Source organism: Canis aureus, chromosome 3 (assembly GCF_053574225.1).
Source record: "Canis aureus isolate CA01 chromosome 3, VMU_Caureus_v.1.0, whole genome shotgun sequence".
Taxonomy (NCBI): domain Eukaryota; kingdom Metazoa; phylum Chordata; class Mammalia; order Carnivora; family Canidae; genus Canis; species Canis aureus.
This window is the reverse complement of record NC_135613.1, coordinates 40,520,332-40,535,502: the sequence shown is the minus strand read 5'-3', so window position 1 is coordinate 40,535,502 and position 15,171 is coordinate 40,520,332. Positions and strand designations below refer to the sequence as shown.

The 15,171-nt window shown below is 41.5% G+C and overlaps 1 protein-coding gene across 10 annotated transcripts in view; it reads right to left on the bottom strand.

Annotated features, from left to right (window-relative positions):
- Positions 1-1,613: 1,613 nt before the first annotated feature.
- NFIA (nuclear factor I A) overlaps positions 1,614-15,171 on the bottom strand; it is a 373,107-nt gene continuing 359,549 nt past the window's right edge. For all 10 annotated transcript variants that reach the window (XM_077892018.1, XM_077892019.1, XM_077892017.1 and 7 more), the window contains one exon: positions 1,614-9,101. In XM_077892018.1, the coding sequence (XP_077748144.1) occupies positions 9,084-9,101 (18 nt within the window). In that variant the 3' untranslated portion in view covers positions 1,614-9,083. The remainder of the gene's footprint in view (positions 9,102-15,171) is intronic.

Here is a 15,171-nt window from a genome sequence, read left to right as displayed (position 1 = left end):
ACCGCTATTTCCTTTCTTTCTTCCCTTTATCCAAACAGGCCTTCCTCCTGCCCCTCAAAGGCGCCAAGCTCCATTCCACTACAGGCTTTTTGTACGTGCTGTTCCCTCTGCCCAGAACATTCTCCTTCCAGCCTGCCCCCTGTGCTTGGTTAGCTTCTCTCTGTCCTACTGGTCTCAATGGGCTTTTGCAGAAACCTGTATCCTTTATAGCCCTCATCACAGCTATATGCTTACCTTGGCTGCTGTGTTTATTTGGATAATGGCTACCTTGCCCACTAGACAGTATTCTTCATAAGAATAGTCGCACAGTTTTTATTCACCTACTATCCTTAGCCACTGGCATAGTCTCTGGCACATAGTGGGTACTCAATTTTTGTTGAATAATTGAGTTGAGGGGCATCTTGAGTGGCTCAGTCTGTTGTGAGTGTCTGACTACAGCTCGGGTCATGATCTCCGGGTCCTGGGATGGAGCCTCCCATTGGGCTCTGTACTCAGCGGGGAGTCTGCTTGTCACTCTGCCCCTCCCTCTGTTTATACTCTCTAATAAATGCATAAAATCTAAAAAAAAAATTGAGTTGATGGGGTGATTATAGGATGGAAGTTGGAAGCAGACTTCTTGGATTTGAATCCCACCCTGCCATTTAGTTGTTGTATGACCTTGGATAACTTACTAAGTCTCTGCCTCAGTTTCCTCACCTGGAAAGGGGAATATAAGTGGTTCCTATCTCAGAGGTGGCTGAGAGGATAAAATGGGTGAAGATACATCTGCTGCTTGTTGACACCCTGGGTCTGGTCTCCAGGCTCACCTTTCTGTATCCTGTTCTGGGGGTTGGCAGTTTTCTCACTATATTTTCCATACTCCCTTCCTAGATGCCTATGCTTTGATCAAGCCACTGGGAAACACTGGCAGGAGCCTCAGAATAGGCGGTTAGGGAGAGAGGGGACTTCTTTCTGGTCTCAGGTCCTGTCCACATGTGACAGCAGCAGAAGATGGATGCACCAACGGCCTCCAGCTCCTTTCAGTGCTCCCAGCACCAGCCACCGTCGCCTCCTCAGAAGTACTAATACTGTTGGCCGCGTGCCCCTCGGCGGTCCTAGCACCAGCCACCCATGTCCTCTCAGAGGTCTGTGCCCACCCATGTGGTGCACCCCACCTTCATGGTGACCCCTTTCAGTAAAGATCTAAGTCTCAGCTGTGTGGAGCTCCTCCTTGGAGTGCCCAGGTCCTGGTAACTCAACTTTTCCCTTCTGGGTCCCCAGCCCCGGGGCTGGTGGCTGTAACCTACGGTTCCTTACCTCCAGGCTACTGCAGAGCCTCCTCTTGGAAAACCTACTGGGCCCTATTCCTGACTCCTCATGGGGCCCTGATACAACACCTAAAGCACAGTATCAGGCACGTCAGAAGCACAGGGGAATGAACGTTAAGCCTCGCGTTTGGTGAACTGGGCGAGAAAATCAGCAGTGCCCATCAGAACTCTGTGAAGGGCGTGATGTGCTTGGCATCTATTAAGGATAATGCAAACTCCACCGTGCAGAAAGGCTGATCCATCCCCTTAACTGTCACTCAAATACAACCGCCCAGGTTGTGATTCAAAAGCAAATGATGACACAGCTTCCAGAGCATTAGCAATTTTTTATTTTTCCTTTTTTGTTGCATAGGAAATGCAGTACTTGCTTCCAGTAATTGTATCGTAATGTGAGAAGGTGGTAGCACTAATGGTTGAATACAAGAGTTAAACTAATCCACACCAGCTCAAAAAACCTGTGGAGATTTAGTTGAATAAGAATGGACGCCCACAGTGATTCTCAACCAATTACAAATTTTCACAGAACACAGTAAAACTAAAAGGGTAGCTATGAGAGTCAATACAAGTATACTAGAGGCACAGGGGGCCCGGCTCATAAAAACAAATGTCAAACCAAGTTATTAACACGGGGGGGTGTTTAGTTTCACAACAGATCTCTTTTCATCTCTGGAAGTGTTCGGTGCCCTCCCCCCGCAATTTGAAATGAAAAACCCGAGGTATCTTGAATGGGCAGATTTCCAAGGGTGGTGGGAAAGGTCCCCAGGGAACCTTGTTCTGCGTAACAGGTCAGAGGTGTAGGGAAGGGGGATCATGTATTTGACTTGGAGAGTCTCTCGTGAGGACCTCCTAGGACCCGACAAAGCTCCAGCTCTTGGTCTAGTAAGTATCTCAGGATAACACTACCAAATGCCTTCACAGTGCAGACAGGCTGGTCTGAGACCAGGGAGAAAAAAATGAACCTGGCAGGTCTCTCAAACCTCCATCCCCACATAGCCAGTGGCCTGGTGACCTTCGGTTGGGATGTTAAAAAAAAAAAAAAAAAAGAAGTGCTGATGTATATGTATGAGTACTACTAAAAATATAAATTAAAAAAATTTAAAAAATGGAAAAATAAGAATAACGCAAACAGAATCAAAGGTGGGAGAGCTACTGTCATTTTGAGAAGTGGAGCATAAAGAACAGCAGGAAAAACAGCCCAATTCCTGGGACACCTTTTGTCCTTAAAACACTGTGGAGATTTAAGAGTTCACATTGCGTGACCTGGTGAGTGTTTTCTACCATGAAGGCGCTCTGGTTGGATTAGAGGTGGCACTTCCACCACATATTCCTGCAGCCCAGACACATTTTGGAAATTGTGTTTGTTGAATGAAATCACATAAGGAGTCCACATGTGAAACTTGTGATGCCTGGCACCCAGGCGAGGTCCTGCCCCCCACACTGCCGCCTCCCGGTTCTGGTGGCCTCGACTGCAGGCGGTCCCCTGTTGTTCTGAGCATCTCTGGTACCTACTCCCCATCTCCCCGTTCTCCTCATCTGGTTATGTAACCCTTTGGGGGCACAAAAGGCAGATGGGTGCTGGTTTAGGGGGAAAAAAAAGTGAGATGAAACTGATTTAATTTGGGAAGCAAGTAGTTTCAAATTTAGACCAAAAAAAAGTATATTTAAAAAAAAATCCCGTGTTAATAGCAAACTCCTTTTTCTTATGAATCGGGCCCAAAGTTTGTACAGAGTTTTATTTTTGAAGAAAATATTGCAACTGTGCATGAAACTAAATAGCCATGTGATTTCTTAAAGATTTTTTCTTTTTTTCTTTTTTTCTTTTAATATGAGGAAGTCTGGTGTGAAGACGGATCAAGCATGGGTACCTGGCTGAACATTGTCCATTAAGAAAACGCTTCAGGGTCAGCATAGCTTCGGTCGAGAGTCAAGGAAAAACGTCCCTCGCTTGGAAATGTTCTCAGAGTTTCTTCGTAGCACAGTTCTCGAAATACAAATGGTCATTTTGAGACAAAAGTCTTGCCAGGGACTGATTTCTGAAATCAACCACCCATGCTTGTCCCCTAGGAAAAGGAAAACAAAAAAACGAAAACGAAAACAAAAACACAGTAATACTGAATTTAAGTAAATGTATACCTCCAAAATACTGAAAACAGCCGAAATCAAGAAAGAATTTGCGTTCTCAGTGAAATACCTTTAAACCTAGCTGACAAGAACCAAGTCAGAAAAAAAGACTAACATAACTTTGAGTAATATTCATACAGTTCACTAAGCATTATGGAATAGCATGCATTAATATTGTACGGTTATTTTACATCACCTATACCAGAAGATCCTGACTGACAGACAGCGAAGGCTACCGGTGTAGAAAAATCTTACTTCAGAAGAGCAATATAATACAGATTTCACAGGCACTACATTTTAATATATCAGGTATTATGCTGGTTTTCTTATAATTCTTTCTGTCCTAAAGCTGGCATTATAACAATGACCAAAAAGGCAAGGATTGAAGTAAACGGAAAGTAGATACCAAAGTTGATATAGTTTTTTTTTTTTCTTCAGATAGATTAGTGCATAGTTCTCATGCAGATAAACACTGCTATGCATTTACACTGTTGGAAAGCAGAGTGAATTGAGCCCAAGTTGTCACATTGGTGTAAATCATTTTGTCAGCCTGTAATAGCACCATGTAATGGATTTGCATTAAACATTAAATTGATTTCAGAATTGGTGACACAGTATTCACTACAGTTAAGTGCTATGGAACAGCTTCAATGTTACCTGCTATCTATCAAAGCAATTTTCATCCCACTGCTTTTTTATTGGAAAAAATAAAAGGAAAACATACACGACACTAATTAGGCAAATGCACAGCCTTGGACGTGGAGAAGGCAGAGCGGGTTTACTGTCAAACAGTAAATACATGCATTGACTTCAGGACAAAATTGACCTTGGAAGCCGATTTGAACGAAAGCTCTGCCGGTGGGCAGTGCAGCTTTCTGAGACTGTCCTGGGACAGGTCTCCGGGGGTGGGTGGTGAGGTGCCACTGAAGCTCTCCTTACACTACCATGCCAGTTGTGTTTTAAATTTGTTCTATGGAGGCCTGCTACCGGGAAAAAAAGAACAAAACACTTAAAGAAATAAAAAAGAAAGAAAGAAAAAAGAAAAGAAAGAAAGAAAGAAAGAAAGAAAGAAAGAAAGAAAGAGAAAGAAAGAAAAGAAAGAAAGAGACAGAGAGACGACCACCACTATGGACAAAAAGATATTTCCAGAGACGTGATGCCAAGTACATTAAATGACATTCCTAGAAATTCCTCCCCCCCCAAAAAAAAAATCACAAGTAAAAAAAATGTTTTTCTTAATCCAGATTTCATAAATTACAACAGAATTCAAAGTTTATGGGGATAAGGGTTTGAAAAGTAAAAGACGAACTTTTTGAGATGGGTTTTGCATATTCCTGTGGGCTGACTGAACACCGTGACTCTGGAAAATGTGGGTTCCCTTACACTTCGACTGTCAGAGAATGAAGAATGCAAGCGTGGGGAGGTGTACCTGCTGGCCGGAGGGGGAAGGGCGCCCACGCCCGACTCTGGGTGGAGGGGAGAGTGGGGAGGGTCTGACACCAATACCCGCCAGGCCAGGGAGTGAAGAGACAGAAAAGTTTGCTCGAGTCTCAGAGGAAAGTAAAAGGCTCTGGGATGGAGAGAGTGGCATTAGCGGGAGGGCCTCTGCCCATGAATGATCAGAAAAGGAGCATTTTGGTGGCAGGGGAGTGGATCAGGGTGAAAAAAAGAAAAAGCATACAGAAAAATGATCAGATTTAGTGTTTGTGCCTCTGACTTCAGTTCCCAAAGAAAAAACACGGAGAGGGATTTGGGGGACTTCTCTTTGCTGATATTGTCAATGCCATTTGACGGGAGAGAAAAAATTCAAATGTGTCTCGGAATCAAGGGCGGGGCCTTGGAAGTTGGGCCAGCCCTCAGCCTGTCAGTCTACACACCCCAGGTAGCAAAGTCTTCCTCAAACATCTTCGCTTGGCTTTCATCTAAAAAGGTAAACACTCGGATTGTTGGTGTTTCTTTTTTCCTGCTTGATCACAACTGAACTACAGTTTCCTGCTGCTTTCTGGACAATGAAACATTAACAAAAATGTAACTTAGTGTATTTAATACTTGACCCCTGTTCGTTATCACCCTAGACTGCCTCCTTAATGTTTTAAAGCCTTTAAAACATTTTTTTTCCTGCAAATCTTGTTCAGAGTTCCCTAATTTTAGCTTCATCAAACTTAATACAACAAAATACCTTCAAAAATACAGCATACCTGTAACGTCCATTTACAATGGTTTTTCAGTAGACCTATACTTCACAAGCATAGGAATATGCTATACCATTGAGAGAAAAAATAACTGTATTTAAATACTTACAAAAAAAAAAAAAGGAAACAGGAAAGTTTTAAACTTAAATCCAGTTCCCAAAGGGGGGTGGGGGCAGGAAAGAAAGAAAAGCAATTCTATGAACGCTGCCTTTATAATGGACAATCAGAAATTTCACTAGGCTAATTTGACAGAAATTTTTCCTCATTTAAACAACATTACAAAAGTCCTGCATTATAAAATAGGGTAGAATAAATCAGTGTAATCAATAAAACTATACAACAATACAAATTACATATCTTCTGAGTGGGCAGTTTATTCTCTCTCTTTGCAGTCATGACTACAACATGCTCACTAAAAACCACTAAAACTGCCCAAACTATTGCTTAGTTTGTTTTGTTTTTAAAAAAAGGGTGCAATTTTATTGTATATACAACCAATTTCCTGGTAATACCTTGGCTTATCGCAAGGTTCTGACAAAATGTTTGTCTAGGCTTTTTTCCCTTCACTGTGAAGCACTGAAAAGCTGCTATTTTTTTTCTTTTTTTTTTTCCTTTTTTCCTTTTTTTAGTGCACATATGTCATAATAAAGTAATGCCCAGCTAAGTGCTATAGGGGAAGGCAAAGTATGCTGGCTGGCTATAGGAAGTGACACCATATACTGACAATCACACCATACAACAGCGCCAAACGACTATTCAACCACTTATCAGACACATATGAAAATCCAAAATGTTTTATTTTATTTTTTTTTCCTTAAATAGAGATAACCAGTAAACAATTTTCAGAACTTGGAAGTTTAAAAACGTGCATATAAAAATGGGCATTATATACTTTTTTATTGAATGTGGATTGACTGCGGTCTGCTAAGAAAAATGGGGTGTGGGAGCTGAAGAAAAAGGAAGTTGTCTTTTTTTTTTTAAGGCTTGCTTGTGAAAGGAACAGTTGTAAAAACAAAATTGCTTGAAGCAGGGTCAGCTTAGTGCTTCACAGTTTGACTGCTTCTCTAAGAGGAGCCCTTCCTGCGCACGTGCATTCAAAAAATCACAAAAAAAGTACAAAGACAAACACCTAAAACACACTGCGTCAAGTGCAGCACCGACTTTGGTCAAATAAAAAAAAATAAAAGAAAAATTAATAATCGCTAAGCTTTTCTACACGATATAAGCAGGTATTGCATATTTTCATATATCTGGGAGGGGGGAAATAAAGGAAGACTCCAAATAAATTGTAAAATGCAGCAACATCCAAAATACTGATATTCTAAGCCATCTACAGATCTCAGAATAGCACTGCCACTGACCACAGAGGACAATAAAGACTACTCCTATCTGCGGAACAACTAACTCTCTATTTAGTTCTAGATGTTGAAACTGACGATGGCTGACATAAAAGTCACATTTACAAAAAGTGTCTCCAAATGCTTGACGAGGGAAAAACCCCTTTCAATAGAGGAGCATGTGCAACAATTCCACAAATAATCGCTATCCAGGGCAAGGCACATTGATATGGAATTTTTGTTTTCGTGCAAATTAAGGAAAAAAAACAAAACAAAACAACATTGTTTCGGGGGGAAAGATGAGGAGCAAAGTGTCTTCCCAAGAATTTCAGTTACTTGATTGTATAGGACAGTAGTAGAACCCTTCTGAAGGGCTGAAAAACATAGTTTAAAGGCAAGTGCCTAGAGTAGGGATTACAATATTGTGTCTTAATGCACTCTACTTTATCCTACATTAACTATATAAAAATTAGTTACTAACACTAGAACATGCAGAGACTTTCTCTGATCAGCAGGGCTTGCCAACCAGAACGTATATATATGTATAGTATAGGAAACCTTCTTGAAGTTGCATGGGAAGCAAAGGGGTGCTTCGCTGTCTGGTAGAAAAATCACTTGCACTTTTTTTTGTTATTTTTTTGTTTTTTTGTGTGTGTATTTTTTTTTTTTTTTACATAAGATACAGGACATTTGGGGGTGCAAACTTATTTTTTTTCCCTAACAGGTACCCTTGATCTGAATGGGCACCAGCATTTGTGTCAGTATTGGTTTCATTATTATTATTATTATTATTTTTTCCCATAGCCCAGTTCAGGGGCACAAAGGTCTTTTAAAAGTTCTGGACAATCTCTGGTACAATGAAGTGTCTGATAACTGATAAATCCTATGTTGCTGGATACATGTAAAAATTTTCAGAATTGGCATAATCCATTATAATAGTGACTTCTAGCTTATAAAATTAACAGATACCATGATTTCATTTTAGTTATGTGCTTCAATAACAGAAAATAATTAATTAGCATTTAATGTAGTTAACATATTGTGGTAAAAGCACCATTAGATTTGTTTTTTTGTTTTTTTTTTTAAATTTTCCTTCAGTTTTTAAAGGGATACAAGTTTAACAATAAAAAACATAAAAAGCAAAAATAGCTCCCCTTTTTCTTGCAAGGCTGTTTTTTACCCCGATAATTTAGAGTCCTGGGGTGGAAGGACTTGAAAAACAAAAATAGAATTTTCAACAATCTCTATCTTACAAAGATATTTAGCTATCCAATGAAATTGCACTTTACTCATTTCAAAATTCGATTGTTTTGATTGATTCCTGTCAGTTTCTGTCAAAACAGACCATCTTCCCCATTTCCATGTGAATTTGTGTGTCATTGTTGAAATTGTTGAAAAAATGTTTTTTTTTTAAATGTAAGTGCAGCATTTCACAACTTTTAAAAAACTGAATAGTAGTAGTAGTAGTTTGTCATTTCGGAATTGTTCTGCAACGTGAGTGGATTCACTGTCCTTGTGGGCCATGTTATATATTTAACTGCTGACTGCTGAACCAAACCAAACTAAAAGAAAAAATAAAAAAGGAACATAACTGCATTTTCTTTTTCCAATGTGTTACAGAAAAACATTGCCCTTTGACTGTCCCGTAAGTTATATATTGCAGATCTCAGCTACTACAAAAGATTTAGTTCTCCATGTGTCTCCTGATGACTCAAGGAGGCTCACACCTGTGTGGGTAAATTCATGAAATACTGTGAAACAGCCAGGCTCCGTAAGGAAAGTGTGTTACAACGGGAAGTCAGTGAGCAAGGGTAGACCTCCACTCGCCACATCACCTAATGCTCACGCTACCACGGAAACACTCCAAATGTTACAAAGCCCAACCATTTCCAGCACCATATGAGAAAATTACAACAGTCCCTAAAGTATTTAAAAAAAAAATCCCAAAAGGTTATGGCCTTTGCTGTTTGACCATAATGCTCGCTGTTTCCATGTACAAGTTGATTTGATTCTCCCCTTCCACTGACAGTGAAGTTGTAACCGCGCTGGGTTGAGGATGCGTCCATGTTACAGAGTTGAGAAGGGGTCAGGTGGTCTGTCTGGTGGATGGTGGGACGCTGCGACTTTTATCCCAGGTACCAGGACTGGAAGACAAAAAGGAAAGAACGATTAGAGGTATAATTTGGAAAGTAAAATATTTTAGAAGTTGCCCTTCTGAGCATGAAATTGGGATCTGTATTAGGCATGAAGGCTGTGGGTGGGGGTGCGGTACAGGGGCAGATTTTCTGGGTAAGGTAGAAGGGAATGACAAACAGTAGTAAATCTTGAGTCACTGAAGCTGATCTTATTTCTCTGAAGTTGAAACTCAGCGTCTTCACTGGGGTTTGCAAATGTTCTGAGTGTGTCAAAAATAAAGTATTTATGTCTGCTTGATATATATATATATATATATATATATATATATATAGGTTTTGCAGTCTGGTGGGGGCAGTTATAGGAGGGCAAGAAGCTTGATCATCTTGTCACTGAGCCCTCAGTGCCCAGCACAGTGCCAGGAGTAGAAGGTTCTCAACAAAGAAGTGTCGAATAAATGGACAATGGGTGAGGGAAGAGGTTTCCTGTGCCAATCAATGTCTACTTTGATGATTTTTCACATCTCCTTTTCAATGAGATGTAGGCACTAAAGATGGTATTGTGACATTCTCTGAACAGGCGCAGATGATCAATAGTGATAGAAAAATAGGGGCGGTGAAGTAGAAAAAGTGCTGTATGAAGAGTTCTGCAGGATTTGGGCAAGTCACAGCACCTCCTTAATACCCAGTTTCCTTTATGTGTGCCTGAGATAGATTTTATGAGGTAAAATGCTCCTTTGGCTCAGTGTTTCTAAGATAATTTATCAAAAATGATATATAATAATCGAGTGGGATCAAGATTTCACCCTATTAACTGCCATGATGTCCAAAGGACATAAATGAGGCCATTGCATAGCCTCTGTTCTTGTTTATGTTCAATCAGCACTTATTTAGAGCCTGCCATATGCCTGCTGGGCCCAGTTACCAGTTACCTTTTCCTTTCAAAAATCCTCAGGTGATTGGCTTTGGACAACATCACTTTATATGCTGGCAATTCTTTCTCTGTTGGCTAACCAAAGTGACCAGTTATGGTCTGATATCAGAGTTGGTTTCTCAAGTGAAACAGAAGTGTTTAGCTTTTGCCAACTTCTCCCTAGAGATGCCCTGCCAAATTCACCACATTCATCATCATTCACAGAAAAATCACCAACTTCTAGCAAAAGTGAATGTCTCTGAAAATGGAGTTGGCAGTATCAGAAAGGGGTACATTTGAGTGGGTTCAGTCAGACTTTCATTGGTGCCCAAGAGATTCAACTAGGTAAAGGACAGCCTCTGATCCCAGGGGGATGTGGCAAAATGATAGCTACGTGGAGGTGGGTATGAGATTTCCTGGTCGCACAAGCTACCTCTGATTTCCAGAGGACTTGAAAAAGCCAGGCCTGAATCGAAAAACTACTCATCCTGTGTAACTTTTAGATATTCTTCTTTGACCACATGCTTGGAGGAACACAATAAAGCCTCTTGTGTCCCGAAAGGAAATCATCCTGGCAAATACAAATGGCCTAAATCTAACCGGACAAAAGGAGGGGGGTGGGGGGAGAAAGGACAGGGGTGGCAAGCCCCAAGCTGTATTTCCAGGAGGCTTCTCCCAGTAGCCCACTGATCCGTGCGTGCTACGGCCTCCGTCTCATCTCTCGCTATCAAAACAGTATCCAAGTTTGGGTGCGGCGAGTAACGCTTACGGCATTTCTGTCCTCACACTTTCTAAGTCGGTGGTGAAATTCCAGCCTTCTTCAATCTGACGCTGCATAGTAGCTCTTGAAGCACACACGGGGGACCCAGTGAGTCAGCAGGGGGAGCAGTTTTCCATACCACAGTTTCTGGACACAACCTCAGTGCACTACAAAAATCTGCAGTGCCTCTGCACTTCTCTTAAAAAGCAAAGCAAAAAAAAAAAAAAAAAAAAAAAAAAAAGTTTCTTCACACATCTTACTATTCAGTGTGCGCCTTGCCGACAAGGTTACCCCAGAGCAGCTCTGTAATCCTTCACTGAAATAGGCTTTATTGATTGCTCTGGTCTATTGTTCTCTTTTCAAGTCCCCCAAGTTCAAGTTCATCCTGGTGTTACATCATGTCTGGTTGCTAAGAGCAACCAGACAGACCCAGACGTGACTATCATTAGCAAGAAACCCTCCGCTCTCCTCCCACCAACCTTCCAGTGGCTCTGACGTAGCAAGCCCACTGCAAACACATTGAAGTATTTATTCTGCCTAATTTATGACCTACACGGCAAGCGAGACCCCCACTCCAAAAACCAACACTGTTGTATATTTAATTAATCTGTCTTTCTCTGGCACTTGGGAAAGTTAGACAAAGGACTAATTATTGTGTTTCACTCTCCACACTTTTCTTTCGGGGGTGTGTGTGTGAATATTTGCATGGGAAAGAAAACCACAAGGCCTAGCATTCCCCCCCCCCCACTTTTTCTTTTTTGCCCTATTGACATTTCATGAAATACTTTAGCTGCTTAAGGGAATTAGAAAAAAAATGCGATGTGAATGTTACTCCTTCTGAGTTGGTATTCAGTAACACAAATCAACTCATGACATGTTTAAATTTAAATGCTAACCACACACTCTCAGAGTTACTTTAAAGGTTAGTTTTTAATCAATAGAAGTTGCTGACTCTGGGTTTTTGAGCTGCGCACTGCAGCTCTTGGGCTTTTGTCTACCGTTAGAGCTTTCAAACTTTTTTTTTCCTTGAGATGATTTTAGCAATGATTTTCAGACACAGAAGGCTATTGTGCTCTGACCAGCAACATATCAATAGAGAAGCGAGTTGCCCTGTGGTGTGGTGTCAATATGACTCCTGAAGGCATGGGTTGGGGGTCTTTAATAACCCATGAAAAAAACTTAATTAACCCTTTCAGGCCCAAACCAAAACCTATTCTTAAACTTTTTCACTCCTGTAATTTGACCATTAGTACTTATTTCAACATCACACTAATCTTCATGACAATTAACCCAGCTACTTGACCAAGGCTTCCCCTTGCCCCCCACCCCTGAATGGGAAGTCAATCCTAGTGGAACCACACAGGGAATTTGTTTTTTGTTTTTTTGAGGCTTTTTTTTGGGGGGGGGGGGAGATAAGCTCTCTTTGATTAAATCATTTATTTGCCGAGATGGCAGATAAGTAGTTATAATAATAAAAAAACAAAAACTCATCCATTTCACCTAATTATTTTCTCAGGCTCAGTTTGTGGCTGAAGACGCTCTTAATTTCTTTATGATGAATGACGAATGTGATAGTTGCACATGTATTTGCCACTTGATTTCTAGAAACTTCCACAAACTACTAGTAACATCAAGTAGACAAGATAGTATTTGGAAAAGCCCACTTTTCTCTTGTGACATTTTCTTAGGAAATCTACTATGCAAGCAGCGCGAATTTCAAAACATTACTTGAAGAATGACACTGAGCATTTTTTTCCTTGGGCCATACAAGAGAAATACAAAAATAATCTGAGGTTGTTAAACTGTTGGGGCTGAGTAGCAGCAAATCACTGGGAAAATGGTGCCACATTGAACAAAATTCATTTATGGAGAGTCAAAATACTGTCTTCTGACATTTACTGACACAAGCTTACATTTCATATGGTTTCTGCCTTCCTACTTTATAACCCCTTAATCTAACCTCCTGTATCCAGATGGACTACAAAGGAATCTCTGTCCCTTATCTGCAGTGAGTTCCAATATTACAATACAATATAGGACGATGTTATCTTGATACATTTACATTAAGGAAGTAAACACAGAGCTTTGATCTATTTTTTCCTCAGGGACTTTCAGCTATAGTTGTTTTGGAGGTCCATAAATCCACACTCCCACAGAGGCTCCAGTTCAGTAAAATTAGTCTGTTACATTCACAATTTCTACAGTTTGGGATGTGCTGGGGGTGGGAGCGGCGGAGGGGGTTGGTGGTGATTGTCCTCTCTCAGTGTTCAAGGTGAAACATCAAAAGAAACCTTGCAGTCCAGGACCAGAGCTCAGCTTTCCTTTTCTCCAGTCAAATGAAGAAGTAATCTCATCAGGTTGGAAAGTGCTGACTAAGGATTTAATAAAGTGCCTGCAGATGTGGCGTCTCTAAGGTATTCAACTCATGTAATGCAAAACAGCTCCACACTGAATGTGCTTATAAAATTTCATTTAACCATTGCAGCGCGAAATTTTTTTTCTTCACCGTTCTCTAAGGAGTTTTATCACACTTCCCACCCCTTAATTTACAGCTCTATGAAAGTTCGAATCCCATTCTGCTGGGATTCTGGAATACTCACAGTAGTCAGGTTTTATGAACCATAAACAATATCCATCCGGCTGCATCCTAAACAGGGAGGCTGGGACGGCTGTAGGCACCTTTGACAGTGCCAGGCTCCTTCCTTTCTTATGCTCCATGGAGAGCTGTTAGGAAACTCTTTGCCAAAATTTGGTCATGAGGTGGCCTAAGACAAGGTTGACGAAGACGACTCCTTCGTTAACAACAGACATTCTAATGTGAATAACAACTTTTTTTTTTTCTCCAAAGGCCTTTTATATACTCTTCTCACTGAGAGGGCAGGATGTATATTTTAACGATGAAAGGAAATACAAGTCTGTTTGAGATAGCTATATTTTACTGTAACTAAAAAAAAAAAAAAAAGAGAGAGGGTGCGGGGGGTGGAAAGGGGGAGGGTGGCACAGACTGTGACGCAGCAGAATCTGTTTTTCAGATTAAAAAGTTAAACAAAAGGCCTCGAGGGCAAAGTTGAACAGTGCGGAAGGAGGCTGTTAATGTGGAATCCAGAACTGGGTGTGACACTTCGCTTTCTTCTCCAGGCAAGGTGGGTTATTTAAGGACATTCACATACGTAAAACAGAGACATGCAGACACAGGGAGGCCTGTCTCCACTCCCCCAGCAGGCCTGACTCTTCATCAGCCCCAAAGAGTTCTCTACCAACCAGGACAGCATGAGTTGTGGGCACCATTTTGACTCTTCTCCTCAAGTGGCTCACACTCACCCAGTTAGTCATTTTTGGCTTCCTGCTCTTGTATGGATGAGCCAAAGCTCACTGCTTAGCCCAAGTGAGTTGCTCTTGGCAAATCAGCCCAAAGCCTGGTAGCTCCATTCAGCCCCCCAACCCTTTCAATACAACAGAAATGGACAGGACTTCTGGGTTTCTAGCATCAGTTAGCCATCATTTTGGGGCATTTCTTCACTCATGCCACAAGCACTAGGGGCCTCACACGTGCTATGTATGTTAGGCTCTGGGGATAGAATGTGTACAGTAAACAGGTCCTGCCCTTAAGGAGCTGTTGTGCAGAAAGACGCCACCGGATTGCAGCCTTCTATACCTTTCAAGATAACAGGAACCCTGCCCTTCTCATAGTAGGGTCTTTACCAACCGAATATCGACTGATGGGGCTGAACATCTGATGTCCCAGGGACTCTGGGTTGAGTCCTACTTTTTCCCTTAGCTCGTTGTATGACTTTAAGTAAGCAGGTCTCTGCCCTAGGCCCCCAGAGACCTGCCGAGAGGACTCATTCTGCATGACAGCAGAGGAGAGGGGTGGGGGGTTTACACTGGTTTCTTCTGGAAAAGGTGGCATGCTATATACACAGGTGTCAGTTACTGGGATTGCCAGCCACGGGCTTTGATCTCTGCCGTCATTTTTCTTGTCTGATTTTGTTAATTAAAGAAAGCCTGTTTTCAATAACGCTAAACCAAGACTTGTTTATTGTACAGGAAACTATTAAAACATTAATGGGCCATGATTGGCCCTACTTACCTTTGTGGCCTTATCTTTTCACTGCTTGTACTCAACACTTGTGCTGTGTTAAACTTCTTCCAGATTCCCCAAAGCCAAATGCTTTCTCCCTGCTGGGCCTTGGCACGGGCGATCCCGCTCTCCTTGGCTTTGCTAACACTTGCTAGTTCTTGCATTCTCAGATTAGCATCCCTTCTTCCAAGGGGTCTTTCTCCAGGCCTTTAGTCCTGGGGTTTACCTCTGTCACAGTCTCTGAACTGTAATTACCTGTTTTCTCCCCAAGAAAATGGATCTCTTCTTGAGTGTGGCATCCCCAGTGTCTTGCCCAGCGGCTGGTGCA